This window comes from Lucilia sericata, unplaced genomic scaffold (genome assembly GCF_015586225.1).
Source record: "Lucilia sericata isolate MDLA Ls3-8-SP2 unplaced genomic scaffold, ASM1558622v1 Contig001793F_arrow, whole genome shotgun sequence".
NCBI lineage: Eukaryota > Metazoa > Arthropoda > Insecta > Diptera > Calliphoridae > Lucilia > Lucilia sericata.
Window position 1 is genome coordinate 25,320 of NW_023995692.1, and position 17,181 is coordinate 42,500.

Below are 17,181 nucleotides of genomic sequence, written 5' to 3' on the forward strand. Positions count from 1 at the left end.
CGTCTTGCCTATTAATTATATAGATATCTGACTTAAAGCAATCGTAAGTAGGTCTCAAAATAATCTCCTACTAAATTCAATCAAAAGACTGTTAATAAATAGTCATTAAATTAATCATAGTTCTTTTGTCAAAGCATTACTTAGTTCTCTTTCAAATGTCTTTATCTACAAACGTTTGTTCTCTACAGAAATAAAACACTTTCGCTGGTACACGATTTTGGTTTACTAATTTCGTTTTATTTAAAATAAATTAAATTTAATATAAATTTCTTATCAAAAATTATTTTTTTTACTAATAAAATACTTTTCATTGCTTTGATTTTTCTTTCAAATTTGGATACGTTAACAATTAATTAAACAAAAAAAAATATATATAAAAAATATATGATTATAAATAATAAAAACAATAGAAAATATTAAAAATATTACAAAAAATATTTATTACACTTTTTACTATTGATAACAATGCCACATGGCAACACGTTCATTTAAAGCTGTCTCTCTCAGAGTGGCCATATGCTCAGCACCACTATCGCTCACCGAAGCACCAGCGCAAGGTCCACCCACTACCACAGTGCCTAATACTAATTTCTTAGCCATTTTTGTCTTAGTGGCCAATGTCGTTCTTATTAAAATATTATCTAAATTATCTAAACTCTGTAGGGGTATTGAAATGGTGGGCTCTACATTGCCCACCTCCCATTTAGTAGAGAGTGAAGGATAGAAATTTCCCGATTTCCAGGAATCAATATAAATGCCATGTTCAAATACCGTAGTCTTAACATAAACACTACCCGCAGTGGCCTCTAGCTCATCTTTCACCTTATTCGTACATCTCATGCGTGCGGTAGTGATTTTAAGCACCATACCGTGAGGTGTCTTGGTATTAACATTTCTCATACCCATTTTACGTTTCATTTCGGAGGTCATACGATTCCATGATTGGGCCGATTTGCCGCTGCCCTCTTTGCCATTCGAAAGACTCAGAGTAGAAGAGTCGATATTTATAGTGCTGCCATTATCATTATGGGTGGGATCAATGGGTTCACTGCAATCTTGTATTTGTAATACAAGTTCAACAACACCTTTGGTAGAGTTAGCCAACTGCTGAGAAAAAAAGAAAAAGTTTTTTTTTTTTTCTTTATTTTATATTGTTTTGTGAAAATATTTTTAATTTTATTGTACAAAGTAAACGCATGGTTTAACAATTTAATTTAATTTCAAACTTAAACAGTTAATTATGAAAATATACATTTTAGTCTAGCTTGACCTTTAGTAATTGAAATAATTTTCTGTTGTTTTTAGTTTGTTTATATTTTTTATTGTTTATGTAATAAGAAACTTTCACTTAATAATTTTAAAATTTTTGCTTTAATAACTTAATAGGTGACTGAGTTTATTTGTTTAATTGAAGATAAAAATATTATTAAATATACAATATAAATAGACATTTTAATAGAATAATTAGTTTTTAATTATTGAAAAATGTAAAAGTTTATAATTTTAATTTGACACTGTTCAATACCCCTGGCAATAGACTAGGCTAGATTCCTAGTGTAGACTATGAACAATAGTCCAGACTGTAGACAATAGTACAGACTATAGTCCAGACTATAGACTAGACTATAGTAAAGGCTATAGCCTATACTAAACATAAGTACGATTATAGACTATAGGCCAGACTATAGACTAGACTGTGGACTAGACTATAGACTAGACTATAGACTAGACTATAGACTAGACTATAGACTAGACTATAGACTAGACTATAGACTAGACTATAGACTAGACTATAGACTAGACTAGACTAGACTAGACTATAGACTAGACTAGACTAGACTAGACTAGACTATAGACTAGACTATAGACTAGACTATAGACTATAGACTAGACTATAGACTATACTATAGACTAGACTATAGACTAGACTATAGACTAGACTATAGACTAGACTATAGACTAGACTATAGACTAGACTATAGACTAGACTATAGACTAGACTATAGACTAGACTATAGACTAGACTATAGACTAGACTATAGACTAGACTATAGACTAGACTATAGACTAGACTATAGACTAGACTATAGACTAGACTATAGACTAGACTATAGACTAGACTATAGACTAGACTATAGACTAGACTATAGACTAGACTATAGACTAGACTATAGACTAGACTATAGACTAGACTAGACTATAGACTAGACTATAGACTAGACTATAGACTAGACTATAGACTAGACTATAGACTAGACTATAGACTAGACTATAGACTAGACTATAGACTAGACTATAGACTAGACTATAGACTAGACTATAGACTAGACTATAGACTAGACTATAGACTAGACTATAGACTAGACTATAGACTAGACTATAGACTAGACTATAGACTAGACTATAGACTAGACTATAGACTAGACTATAGACTAGACTATAGACTAGACTATAGACTAGACTATAGACTAGACTATAGACTAGACTATAGACTAGACTATAGACTAGACTATAGACTAGACTATAGACTAGACTATAGACTAGACTATAGACTAGACTATAGACTAGACTATAGACTAGACTATAGACTAGACTATAGACTAGACTATAGACTAGACTATAGACTAGACTATAGACTAGACTATAGACTAGACTATAGACTAGACTATAGACTAGACTATAGACTAGACTATAGACTAGACTATAGACTAGACTATAGACTAGACTATAGACTAGACTATAGACTAGACTATAGACTAGACTATAGACTAGACCATAGACTAGACTATAGACTAGACTATAGACTAGACCATAGACTAGACTATAGACTAGACTATAGACTAGACCATAGACTAGACTATAGTTCAGACTATGGACTAGACTATAGAGTAGACTTTGTTCCACACTGTAGACTAGACAATATTCCAGATTATAGACTTGACCATAGTCTACATAGTTGACTATAGTCTACACTATAAACTAAACTATAGTCCAGTATATAAACTAGAGTATATTCCAGACTATAGACTTGACTTTTGTCCAGACTTAGACTTGACCATAGTCTAGACTATAGACTTGAGCATGGACTTGACTATGGACTTGACTATAGACTAGACTTTAGTCCAAACTCTAGTCTATAGACTGTAGTTCAGACTTAGACTAAACTGTCGTCCAGACTATAGACTAGAATGTAGTCTAGACTATAGACTTGACCATAGCCCAGACTATGGACTATTGTCTAGACTTTAGTCCAGACTCTAGTCTATAGACTAGGATCTAGTGCAGATTTAAGTTAAAGATATCGTAGTTTTTCAACGATCCCTGATTTAAATCAGTCACAGTTCCTTTAATATCTCCTGTTTTACCTCTGAATTACCCAAAATGTCATATTTATCCCATTTACTTACATTATTATTGCTGTCATTGCTGGGTTTCTTAACTGTAGTGGTTATATCCTTAATAGGCATCCAGAGTTCTTCGGTGGCAAACATGCCTCGAGAATTGCGTTTGAAAAGTTTAGGCTGCAAATAACAGGTAACCGAACCTAAAAAGAGCAAATATTTTTTCTATTAAAATAGGTGTAGACGAAAAAGAAATTAATTTAAGAGTTGAGAGTTAAAAATTAAATGCTTGTATGTATGTATAATGTGTGTGAGAGAGAAGCGGTAACCTTAATACTCACCCAAATTTCTTCTCGATTCACTGATAGTCAAAGGTGGCATAGAATCCCTTGGATTAACATCTTGAGATTTACGTTTAGTTTTCTTTTCCTGATCTTTGGTTTTATTTTCCTTATCATCGTTCGCCGGTTTCTCGGTACTAGTTTCAAATATATTTTGCATTAAATTTGAACTTTTATCTTTTAAGGAACGATATGTTTTGCTAAAACGATTAAATGACTAAAAAAAATTGCAAATGGTTAAGAAAAATTGTTATATAATTTTTAATAAAAATCATATTTGTTTTTATTTTTTTGCCACTTACCGTTGGCGGTAATTCCAATAATGCATAAACTGTAAAAACCACAAATTGTCCAGCAAATAGTTCTTCAGGCGTAAATTCAGTTAGTGCTGCTGATTTGCTGCCACGACGTGATGAATGTTTCAAGGAGGGTCTGTGTGTATATGAAAATTGTTTGTTTAGTTATGGAAACATTTGACTGATTTGATTATTTGATAGATTTGAGAGTGTAAGTGATCAGAAGTATGAAATGTTGTAATTTTTTGAAAATAAATCATTGATATTTTTTTTAATTTTAAGCCACTTTTAAAAATTAAAGTAAATATTTTATTAGTCCCAATTTTAAAGCAAATTGTTTCTAACTTAAACCAATTACAGTTCCTCTCTGATAGTCTCTGATAAAAAGCATTTCAGTTAAGACATCAATCACCTGATCCGTCCTAAATTGATTGATTTTACCTCAAAATTTATCTTTTATAATATTAGCCTAAACTTACTTGATATCTGGAGCCAAGGGAAATTTGAAGGTTTCATTAAACTTAGGCCAAGAATTTGTTTGTATGCTGCTATCCAAACGTTTATGGCCAGGGAAAAGCTTTACCTAGAAAACAAAACAAAAAGCATCATAAAAATAAAATAATAAAAGGTTTGTGACTTTACTAAAAGCTTCGCCACTTACCTTGATCAAATAACCCTGAACAATTTTAAAGCCAAACAAAGCCGGCAGATGGCGGGCTGCTATTAGATTTACATTTAACTCGGGTATAACGGTTTTGGCACCATTCTGTTCACTAGCATTGGCTTCTATTGATATTTGAAACCCGATTTCAGGTTCTAAACTTTCCGATTGACGTTTCGAGCCCATAGAACCATTTTGAGTACCAGGCAAAATGGATTTTAATTTATTCATAGAAAATGACATGATTACATAGAAAAAATCCAAGGGAAAAGGGGGATGTGATGTTTTTTTTTAGTTAGGATTAAACAAATCACGTAGCACTACATTTATGGTTCTGAAAAGAAAAAAAATCAAATTATACTTATTAACATGTTTGTTCTCAAATTGTTTCATTTTATGGCATGCATAAACTTGTCATCATCTATGAGACAATGTCAATTTAATTAAACATTTGTTGTTATTATTTAATTAGCAATATTAAGTAAATTTTTTAAAAGTTATAATTATTTTAATAAGAAAGATTTAAGAAATTTTTTTTAAATATAATTAAAGTGGGGGATTTTTGCTGTGCTAAATTTTTCACTTAATTCCAAGTATAAACGTTTTACAAGTATGTACCTATATAAAGTTGACATTCGTTTAGTTGTTTGTGTATTTAATTAGTCTATATATTAAGACATTTTTAAAAAAAATTTAAAATGCAAATATTTAACGCTTAGTTGATTTTTTTTATGTTTGAAAGTAAAAAAACAGAGCAATAAATAACTGAGAGTTGCCAGATTGTTTATTTCAAAGTGTTATCCAAGCAATAAAAATGACCTCGGATAATAGCATATATCTGGTTACAATAAAGACTAGAAAAAAACTAGACATTGGACTATACAATAGACTAGACTATAAATTAGATAATAGACTGGACTATAGACAAGACTCTAGACTATATAGATTGGACTATACACTACACTATAAACAGGTCTATTGACTGGATTATAGAATGGATTATAGAATGGAATATAAATTGGACTATAGACTGGACTATAGACTAGACTATAGACTAGACTATAGACTAGACTATAGACTAGACTATAGACTAGACTATAGACTAGACTATAGACTAGACTATAGACTAGACTATAGACTAGACTATAGACTGGACTATAGACTAGACTATAGACTAGACTAGACTAGACTAGACTATAGACTAGACTATAGACTAGACTATAGACTAGACTAGACTAGACTAGACTATAGACTAGACTATAGACTAGACTATAGACTAGACTATAGACTAGACTATAGACTAGACTATAGACTAGACTATAGACTAGACTATAGACTAGACTATAGACTAGACTATAGACTAGACTATAGACTAGACTATAGACTAGACTATAGACTAGACTATAGACTAGACTATAGACTAGACTATAGACTAGACTATAGACTAGACTATAGACTAGACTATAGACTAGACTATAGACTAGACTATAGACTAGACTATAGACTAGACTATAGACTAGACTATAGACTAGACTATAGACTAGACTATAGACTAGACTATAGACTAGACTATAGACTAGACTATAGACTAGACTATAGACTAGACTATAGACTAGACTATAGACTAGACTATAGACTAGACTATAGACTAGACTATAGACTAGACTATAGACTAGACTATAGACTAGACTATAGACTAGACTATAGACTAGACTATAGACTAGACTATAGACTAGACTATAGACTAGACTATAGACTAGACTATAGACTAGACTATAGACTAGACTATAGACTAGACTATAGACTAGACTATAGACTAGACTACAGACTAGACTATAGACTAGACTATAGACTAGATTATCGACTAGACTATAGACTAGACTATAGACTAGACTATAGACTAGACTATAGACTAGACTATAGACTAGACTATAGACTAGACTATAGACTAGACTATAGACTAGACTATAGACTAGACTATAGACTAGACTATAGACTAGACTATAGACTAGACTAAAGACTAGACTATAGACTAGACTATAGACTAGACTATAGACTAGACTATAGGCTAGACTATAGACTAGACTATAGGCTAGACTATGGACTAGACTATAGCCTAGACTATAGACTGGACTACTAGACTATAGACTTAGACTATAGACTAGACTATAGCCTAGACTATAGACTAGACTATAGACTAGACTATAGCTAGACTATCAGACTAGGACTATTAGACTAGACTATAGATAGACTATAGACTAGACTATAGACTAGACTATAGACTAGACTATAGACTAGACTATAGGACTAGACTATAGACTAGGACTTATAGACTAGACTATAGACTAGACTATAGACTAGACTATAGACTAGACTATAGACTAGACTATTAGACTAGCCTATAGACTAGACTATAGACTAGACTATAGACTAGACTATTAGACTAGACTATAGACTAGACTATAGACTGACTATAGACTAGACTATAGACTAGACTATAGACTAGACTATAGACTAGACTAAGACTAGACTATAGACATAGACTATAGACTAGACTATAGACTAGACTATAGACTAGACTATAGACTAGACTATAGACTAGACATAGACTAGACTATAGACTAGACTATAGACTAGACTACAGACTAGACTATAGACTAGACTATAGACTAGATATAGACTAGACTATAGACTAGGACTATAGATAGACTATAGACTAACTATAGACTAGACTATAGACTAGACTATAGACTAGACTATAGACTATAGACTATAGACTAGACTATAGACTAGACTATAGACTAGACTATAGACTAGACTATAGACTAGACTATAGACTAGACTATAGACTAGACTATAGACTAGACTATAGACTAGACTATAGACTAGACTATAGACTAGACTATAGACTAGACTATAGACTAGACTATAGACTAGACTATAGACTAGACTAGACTAGACTATAGACTAGACTATAGACTAGACTATAGACTAGACTATAGACTAGACTATAGACTAGACTATAGACTAGACTATAGACTAGACTATAGACTAGACTATAGACTAGACTATAGACTAGACTATAGACTAGACTATAGACTAGACTATAGACTAGACTATAGACTAGACTATAGACTAGACTATAGACTAGACTATAGACTAGACTATAGACTAGACTATAGACTAGACTATAGACTAGACTATAGACTAGACTAGACTATAGATTAGACTAGACTATAGATTAGACTAGACTATAGACTAGACTATAGATTAGACTAGACTATAGACTAGACTATAGAATAGACTATAGACTAGACTATAGACTAGACTATAGACTAGACTATAGACTAGACTATAGACTAGACTATAGACTAGACTATAGACTAGACTATAGACTAGACTATAGACTAGACTATATACTAGACTAGACTATAGACTAGACTATAGACTAGACTATAGACTAGACTATAGACTAGACTATAGACTAGACTATAGACTAGACTATAGACTTTACTATAGACTAGACTATATACAGACTAGACTACAGAGTAAACTATAGACTAGACTATATACAGACTAGACTAGACTAGATTATAGACTAGACTAGACTATAGACTAGACTAGACTACACTGGACTAGACTATAGACTAGACTATAGACTAGACTAGACTAGACTATAGACTAGACTATACACTAGATTATAGAATAGACTACAGACTATACTACAAACTAGACTATAGTCTCGACTATAATCTAGACTGTTGAAGACTATAATCTAAACTATTGAGATTATATACTATTTTATAGACTAAACTAGACCATAGACAAGACTGTAGACTAGACTATAGACAAGTCTACACAAGACTATAAACCAAACTATATATTAGACAATAGACTAGAGTATGAACTTGACTATAGACGTGACTATAGTCTAGACTAAAGACCATTTAACTTAATTGTAGATTTGACTATTGATTAGTCTTGGCTGGAGAAAGTACTATAGTACTGAATTTTCCATTCCTGATAACTATCCCTTTACCTTGTTATTCTCCAACATACTCTTGCAATCTCTTATCTATTTATTTACTTTAAGCGATAATTGATGAATAAAGTTCATATATGGCTTAAAACTGACATAATCGCCAATGATCTCCCCTTGATCAAACCCTCTCGCCCTTGATTTACTTAAATAGTCAATGTTAATTTCTTGTTTAAAGTTCAGATTCCTAAAGACTTGAGATTTGTTAATGAAAATAAACTATAAATGAACTAAATTATATTTACATACTAAGTATTTTTGTTAAATTAACACCTTTCCGATCGCACCTCTCTCTTCTTTCTGACTACCATTACTCGTTAATTCAAAATTTTCACAATGTTAAAGTAATTTTTTATTTCCAATATTTTATTTTAAAACTCTTCACTCTTTGACCTTAATACTTGTACTACAATGAACTATATTCAATAGATTTTTGTTGTTTTGATTTTATTTAGAGGATGCTGCGCTTTTTTGCACTTTAAAGTGCATATTGTAGTTTTGTGCCATTATTTTTTATTTTCTGCTTGCACGCCGATCTGTTCCGCGTACCCGCTTTGTGTTGTGTCTCATGTTTTAAGGTGTGTTTTTAGGATGACAGCGTTGAAGATGATCGTACTGCTGTGTTGATTTGTTGTGATCATTTGTTACGTCTTCTCTAAGTTATTTTGTATTTTTTTCATTTTATTTTCAAGCTATTTCTTATTGAGGTTCATTGCACATGTCATGAAAGAGCAATTAGATGTGGGGTAAGAAGAGAAACACATTTATAGCGACAGACGACAGTAGATATTTAGAAAAAGTTAGAATTTTTGATTTGATTTAAAAAACCGAAATTAGTAACGCAACTGAAAATATATTCAACATATTAGAACTAGTTCTAATACTAATCAAGTTTAGATTCTTTTGTCGCTTAACGTACCCATTGTGTTCTAACTACCCACTCACATGCTGTGCTTTGAATTATTTTATGCTGCTTCAAACGTCATACATAAATTATTTCAATAATTTTTTTCTGCTTCTTCTTCATCTCAAGACAATTATTTATTAAACAAAGATGGTTTTTCTGTACATATTTACTCATAACTATCAAACAACTGTCGTGGGTATAAAAATATTTTTTTCACATTTTTGGATTTAACTATGTGACGATTTCATGTGCGCGGATTATTATTTTCTAAAAGAAGAAACTAATTCAAGATGACACACATACGAGAATAAAGTTTCAATTACATCAATAAAAACTATAATTTCCACTCGGGCTCAATTCTGTTAGAGTTCTCCGGTTTATACATAAATGAGTATTGCTTTAATTAGAAAATTTCATACAGAAATTTGAAAACAAACACAAATTTATTGTGGGGATTGACTGCAACCTAATTGGGGGTTATACATACATGTAACCAAATTGTAATTTATTTTATAATCATAAATATTGAATTTCAATTTGTGGCGAGAATATAAATTTTCGTTTTTAAAAAGTTGTTAAAACTTGATCTATTTTAAATTTATTCTAGTAAGTAGTAACTACAAAAAATGGGTGGTATGTTTATTTTATTATATGAATTGAGACAATTTATAACGCTAGTGTTAATCTTAAACTTAATAGAATAGACTAGACTATCGACTAGACTATAAACTATACTATCGACTAGACTATAGACTATACTATTGACTAAACTATAGACTAAACTATAGACTGGAATATAAACTAGACTATAGACTGGACTATAAACTATACTATAGACTAGATTATAGACTGGACTATAGACTAGACTATAGACTAGACTATAGACTAGACTAAAGACTAGACTATAGACTAGACTATAGACTAGACTATAGACTAGGCTATAGACTAGACTAAAGACTAGACTAAAGACTAGACTATAGACTAGACTATAGACTAGACTAAAGACTAGACTATAGACTAGACTATAGACTAGACTAAAGACTAGACTATAGACTAGACTATAGACTAGACTATAGACTAGACTATAGACTAGACTAAAGACTAGACTATAGACTAGACTATAGACTAGACTAAAGACTAGACTATAGACTAGACTATAGACTAGACTAAAGACTAGACTATAGACTAGACTATAGACTAGACTATAGAATAGACTATAGACTAGACTATAGACTAGACTATAGACTAGACTATAGACTAGACTATAGACTAGACTATAGACTAGACTATAGACTAGACTATAGACTAGACTATAGACTAGACATAGACTAGACTATAGACTAGACTATAGACTAAGACTATAGACTAGACTATAGACTAGACTATAGACTAGACTATAGACTAGACTATAGACTAGACTATAGACTAGACTATAGACTAGACTATAGACTAGACTATAGACTAGACTAAGACTAGACTACTTAGACTAGACTATAGACTAGACTATAGACTAGACTATAGTACTAGACTATAGACTAGACTATAGACTAGACTATAGACTAGACTATAGACTAGACTATAGACTAGACTATAGACTAGACTATAGACTAGACTATAGACTAGACTATACCTAAACTATAGACTAGACTATAGACTAGACTATAGTCTAGACTATAGACTAGACTATAGACTAGACTATAGACTAGACCTAGATAGACATAGACCTAGACTATAGACTAGACTATAGACTAGACTATAGACTAGACTATAGGACTAGACTATAGACTAGACATAGACTAGACTATAGACTAGACTATAGACTAGACCTATAGACTAGACATAGACTAGACTATAGACTAAGACTATAGACTAGACTATAGACTAGGACTATAGACTAGACTATAGACTAGACTATGACTAGACTATATAGACTAGACCATAGACTAGACTATAGACTAGACTATAGACTAGACTATAGACTAGACTATAGACTAGACTATAGACTAGACTATAGACTAGACTATAGACTAGACTATAGACTAGACTATAGACTAGACTATAGACTAGACTATAGACTAGACTATAGACTAGACTATAAACTAGACTATAGACTAGACTATAGACTAGACTATAGACTAGACTATAGACTAGACTATAGACTAGACTATAGACTAGACTATAGACTAGACTATAGACTAGACTATAGACTAGACTATAGACTAGACTATAGACTAGACTATAGACTAGACTATAGACTAGACTATAGACTAGACTATAGACTAGACTATAGACTAGACTATAGACTAGACTATAGACTAGACTATAGACTAGACTATAGACTAGACTATAGACTAGACTATAGACTAGACTATAGACTAGACTATAGAGACTATAGACTAGACTATAGACTAGACTATAGACTAGACTATAGACTAGACTATAGACTAGACTATAGACTAGACTATAGACTAGACTATAAACTAGACTATAGACTAGACTATAGACTAGACTATAGACTAGACTATAGACTAGACTATAGACTAGACTATAGACTAGACTATAGACTAGACTATAGACTAGACTATAGACTAGACTATAGACTAGACTATAGACTAGACTATAGACTAGACTAGACTAGACTATAGACTAGACTATAGACTAGACTATAGACTAGACTATAGACTAGACTATAGACTAGACTATAGACTAGACTATAGACTAGACTATAGACTAGACTATAGACTAGACTATAGACTAGACTATAGACTAGACTATAGACTAGACTATAGACTAGACTATAGACTAGACTATAGACTAGACTATAGACTAGACTATAGACTAGACTATAGACTAGACTATAGACTAGACTATAGACTAGACTATAGACTAGACTATAGACTAGACTATAGACTAGACTATAGACTAGACTATAGACTAGACTATAGACTAGACTATAGACTAGACTATAGACTAGACTATAGACTAGACTATAGACTAGACTATAGACTAGACTATAGACTAGACTATAGACTAGACTATAGACTAGACTATAGACTAGACTATAGACTAGACTATAGACTAGACTATAGACTAGACTATAGACTAGACTATAGACTAGACTATAGACTAGACTATAGACTAGACTATAGACTAGACTATAGACTAGACTATAGACTAGACTATAGACTAGACTATAGACTAGACTATAGACTAGACTATAGACTAGACTATAGACTAGACTATAGACTAGACTATAGACTAGACTATAGACTAGACTATAGACTAGACTATAGACTAGACTATAGACTAGACTATAGACTAGACTATAGACTGGACTATAGACTGGGCTATAGACTAGACTATGGACTATCTTTATTTGAAATCGTATCTTGCATTATAAATCCGATTTATTGATCAATTAATTCAGTATTATGAATCATTATTGGACTCAAAGTAAAGAAATGGTATCAGATTCAGTCATTATACAAAAATTGTTGTAAATTTTGTTATTTAAAAATCATGATTCATCATTCGTAGTACAGTTACTTATAAAATATCCCCTCTTGCCTCTATGACCAGCCGTAGGGCACTCTCATTATTATTTAACTCGTGATTTATTAATTCGTGTATTTCAATCTTAGAACGTTTTTTTAACTTCAAAGAAAATAACATTTAAGCTGAGTTTTTTGTTTCAATTAACACTTGATTTATTTGTATTCACTATTTTCATCTTGATACAAAACTATTCAAAAATTTTGTAAATGTAATCAAATAACAATAAAAAAATACTTAGAGAATAAATATTAAAAGTAAGGAAATACTAGGGTGAAGGGAGAACAGAACGGGGGGGGGGGGTTTATTAAAAAAAATATATTGTAATATTAGATTTAAACAATTGATTGATAATGTATTCATTACTCTGTTAAAGGTAATGACAAATAAGCTGTTTTATTTTTGTTAAAATATTTTTGACATTTGTGTCATATGTGTCAATATAGCCAATGATGATTCACTGTGGTTTTATGTCATTAATATATTTACATTTATTAATAAATTTAATCATTTGGTTTCCAGTGTAAATTTATTAATGTATAAAACAAGTTTTTATGGAGAATTAAGTTTAGTAGAGGTTTTTAATAATCTGCATTGTATCAATATTTTTAATCTTAAATTAATATTGGTTTTTGTAATTTTTATAAACTTTTTAAAACAATCCCAAATCTTATGTATAAAGGTATAATCGTCTATATCCTACCCCATCAATGAGAAAAGCTATCCATAAAAAACTTCAATTACCCGGTAAGCACTTACTTATTAGGTGAATAACTACTTATTTTTGTTCGGATTGGGTTTTTCTTCAAATTGATTTGCAATTTCAAATCCCAACAGTTTTCAACAAATAAAGCTTAAAAACTATAATTAAAACTTGACAACACTTTTTATAAAATCAATTCAAGAGGGATGCGGTCTTGATAAAACAATCAAAAGAAACATTTATCAATGTTTTATTGTAGCTTTAAAATGCACTTGTAAAATAATTTATAATTTTTATTCAAACAAATGTAGGTTGTTGAATTTATAATTATTTGTTTGTTTGCATTCGCTCCGTACGTAATAATAGTGAATGATCGACAGTTCAAAAAACCAGTTCCCGAGGGACAAATGAAATCATATTAACTTTTTTCCCATTCAGAATTTGTATTGTTTAATAATATTATACCCACTAATTGATTTTATCATTCTGTCTGTAATACATTACAATTTTGATATTAGACCCACGATCAGAGATACAAGCCGATGCAAAATGATCGGCGGCGGCGGCGCAACCATTTTAGGTCGGCGGCTTATTATAGAAAATATCGGCGGCGGCTAAATTGTCGGCTCAATTTAACTTTTTCTTCAGAAATTGACCTTATAAGCGTTTATTATATTGAAAAATCTCTGTATAATAGTCTGTTATATAGAAACCTCTATATAAGTTTTTTCTGCAGAAAATGGACATTATTATAGTAGTTATCACTATTTTAATATTAGCACAATATTGTGTGGCAACTCTTTTGAATTTGCCATAAGAATTTAAAATAGTGGCAACTCTTTTCAAATTGGTGAAATTATTTTCTGAAAGACATGTGCGATTCCAATCTTTATCAGCGGCTACGTTTAAGCCGGCTTAGCTTTTGAGCTGAAAGAAGTCGGCGGCGGCGCGGCTTGTTAAATATTACCGGCGGCCAGCCGCCGCCGATTTGAGCCGTCTCGGCTTGTATCTCTGCCCACGATATTATATATAGTAGATCCCTATTATTACTATATCTGTCTGTATGTTGTTTTCAATAAAAAATATTTTGATAAAATTTTTACTTTTTTAAGTGGAAAATTTCGAAAATGCAATGAATTGGTCTGGGGGTGGCTCTATATATGTATGTCTAGGATAAAATATGGCACGATTTGTTGACACACTTTCCCGTATAATTTCTGAAATCATACTTAGAGTTAGCTTGTGCACAATTTTATCACAATTAATTTATATTCCGGGAGGCAATTTGTGTGGGAGTTAAGACCATTTGTAGAACAGAGTGAAGGACACAGATTTGCTGCAGAATCTTATAGGGATATTTATGTGCTTATTTTTAATCTATGATCAATATTTCGATGTGTTACAAACGGTATTGTTTGGCAACTTTGGGACACTGTTGTCAGATAAAATATGATCTAGCGGAACATTAGATAAAATATCCGAATGAGTCCTTTATTATACGGATGGCTCTATACTGGCAGACAAAACGGGCCTGTAAGACTATCATCTTCCTAATCACAAAATTAGCCAGATAAACTCTGTATCATAGGGTTACCAGGACACTCGCGAATAATCAGCAATGAAAAAATCTTTAGTACCGTTTGACGCTACGAGAGCTGAATTAAAAATATGGGCGACAACCTATAGGTGGACCCCAAAGAAAATGGATCAAGAAACCACCTTACATTGAGTCAATCCAGGGTTAATATTATGAACGCTTAACTACACAGAGGGAAACAAGACGTTTAAAAATTATACACGCCTGGTAACAAATTGACACCAAAGAGTTTTTAATTTGTCAATAACATCTGTTGTCAAAGTCAACAACAAAAATATAAAAAATACACGACGTTCTCAAATCAACAAAAAAAAAAAAATAATAATAATATGTTACCAAAATGACAACGCTATGTTGTCCAACAGAACGTTGCGTTGTGGAAATGACAACGTTTCGTTGTCGAAATCACAACGATGCATTGCCGAAATGACACAAAGCGTAAACGAAATGACAAGAATGTATGTTGCAATGACAACGTTGCATTTTCAAAATTACAAAAATTACAACGGTGGTTGTTAAAATGATAACTGGGTGTTATTTAAATTTTATACACATCCGTTCTCTAAATGTTTAACAACGGATTGTATCAATTTCGGCACTTTTCTACCGGTTTTTTTCCTCTGCAAACGTAGAGCATGTGAATAGGTCAGTAAATCGCTAGAACACTTTCTTTGACATAGCCAGCCCTTCGTTGGAGCGATTGTAGATCCGATATAGCATCTTTTAAGAACACTAATTGGGAAATTCTAAGGGACTACATTTCAGTAACTGAGTTTCTTTGATAATCGATTTATGACGTTTTTCCCACCAAAATTTTTCATTTAAAGGAGTTTACAAAAGGCCCGATAGTGGCCTATGGATATTTCTTTGGATTTGTTGTGGTATAAATCCAGGGAAAGAGAATCTCATATGGTTACTTGGACAAATTAAATGGCAGAACAACAAAGATTCTATGAGGTGACTCTATCGAGAGAATGTCAAGAAGTCTCCACAGAATAAGCAAGTCCGATATTAGTTAGACGGCACGTATTCTAAGGGGAAACACAATGTAACGGGTACACTTTTACAAAATTAAAAGAACGGAATAAAACGAATGAAGCAGTAATTCACTAGAATCTCTTTTTCATTGCCAGGTTTTCATCGAAATAAGATCCAATTATAATGGCAGCGATGCTATTCCAAATACTATATACTTCTGGAAAACTAATTGAAAAACTCTAAATAAACAAAATTTCTGAAAATTCATCAATAATACCTTAGAGAATTATATAAGATCTTTTCCATTATATAACATATTTCATATAAAGAAGTGCATAACAGTCCCGATATGAGACAGGTGTATTTTATCGGATCTGATGTAATATATATTAGGGATATAACATTTATACAATTTTTGAAAATTTGAAATCGAACCTATTCAGCTTATACGTGGGAAAAGTATAGGTATAAATATACTTTGGTGTTTATCTACTTTAAAGGATACCAGTAAAGCTAAAAGTAACTAGTACCTTTAAAACTGCAGGGTAATTTTTAATAATTCAAATAAAAGGGAAATTCTCAAACCTACTTAAAAATATGTTTATATATAGTTAATTACTCTAGAAAAGTACAAACTAGAGACGGACGTTTATGGCGACAACTATCAGCAAATAAAGGCAATTTATGAAGCAATCAAAATAAATTTCTATAACTCAATAATAAAAGCAACTAAATAAAAACTGAGACTTAAACTAAATATTTAATA

The 17,181-nt window shown here is 31.6% G+C and overlaps 1 protein-coding gene across 5 annotated transcripts in view; it reads right to left on the reverse strand.

Annotated features, from left to right (window-relative positions):
* Positions 1-220: 220 nt before the first annotated feature.
* The window catches only part of LOC119612672, a 30,067-nt gene continuing 13,106 nt past the window's right edge, over positions 221-17,181 (reverse strand). For 2 of the 5 annotated variants that reach the window (XM_037968511.1, XM_037968510.1), the window contains 6 exons: positions 4,640-4,973; positions 4,458-4,561; positions 3,985-4,114; positions 3,683-3,899; positions 3,408-3,544; positions 228-1,107 (listed from right to left, as the gene is read on the reverse strand). In XM_037968511.1, coding sequence (XP_037824439.1) covers positions 454-1,107; positions 3,408-3,544; positions 3,683-3,899; positions 3,985-4,114; positions 4,458-4,561; positions 4,640-4,882 — 1,485 coding nt within the window. In that variant the 5' untranslated portion in view covers positions 4,883-4,973 and the 3' untranslated portion in view covers positions 228-453. Of the gene's footprint in view, positions 1,108-3,407; positions 3,545-3,682; positions 3,900-3,984; positions 4,115-4,457; positions 4,562-4,639; positions 4,974-17,181 lie in introns of all 5 variants that reach the window. The other 3 variants (XM_037968513.1, XM_037968509.1, XM_037968512.1) reach the window with 3 other exon arrangements.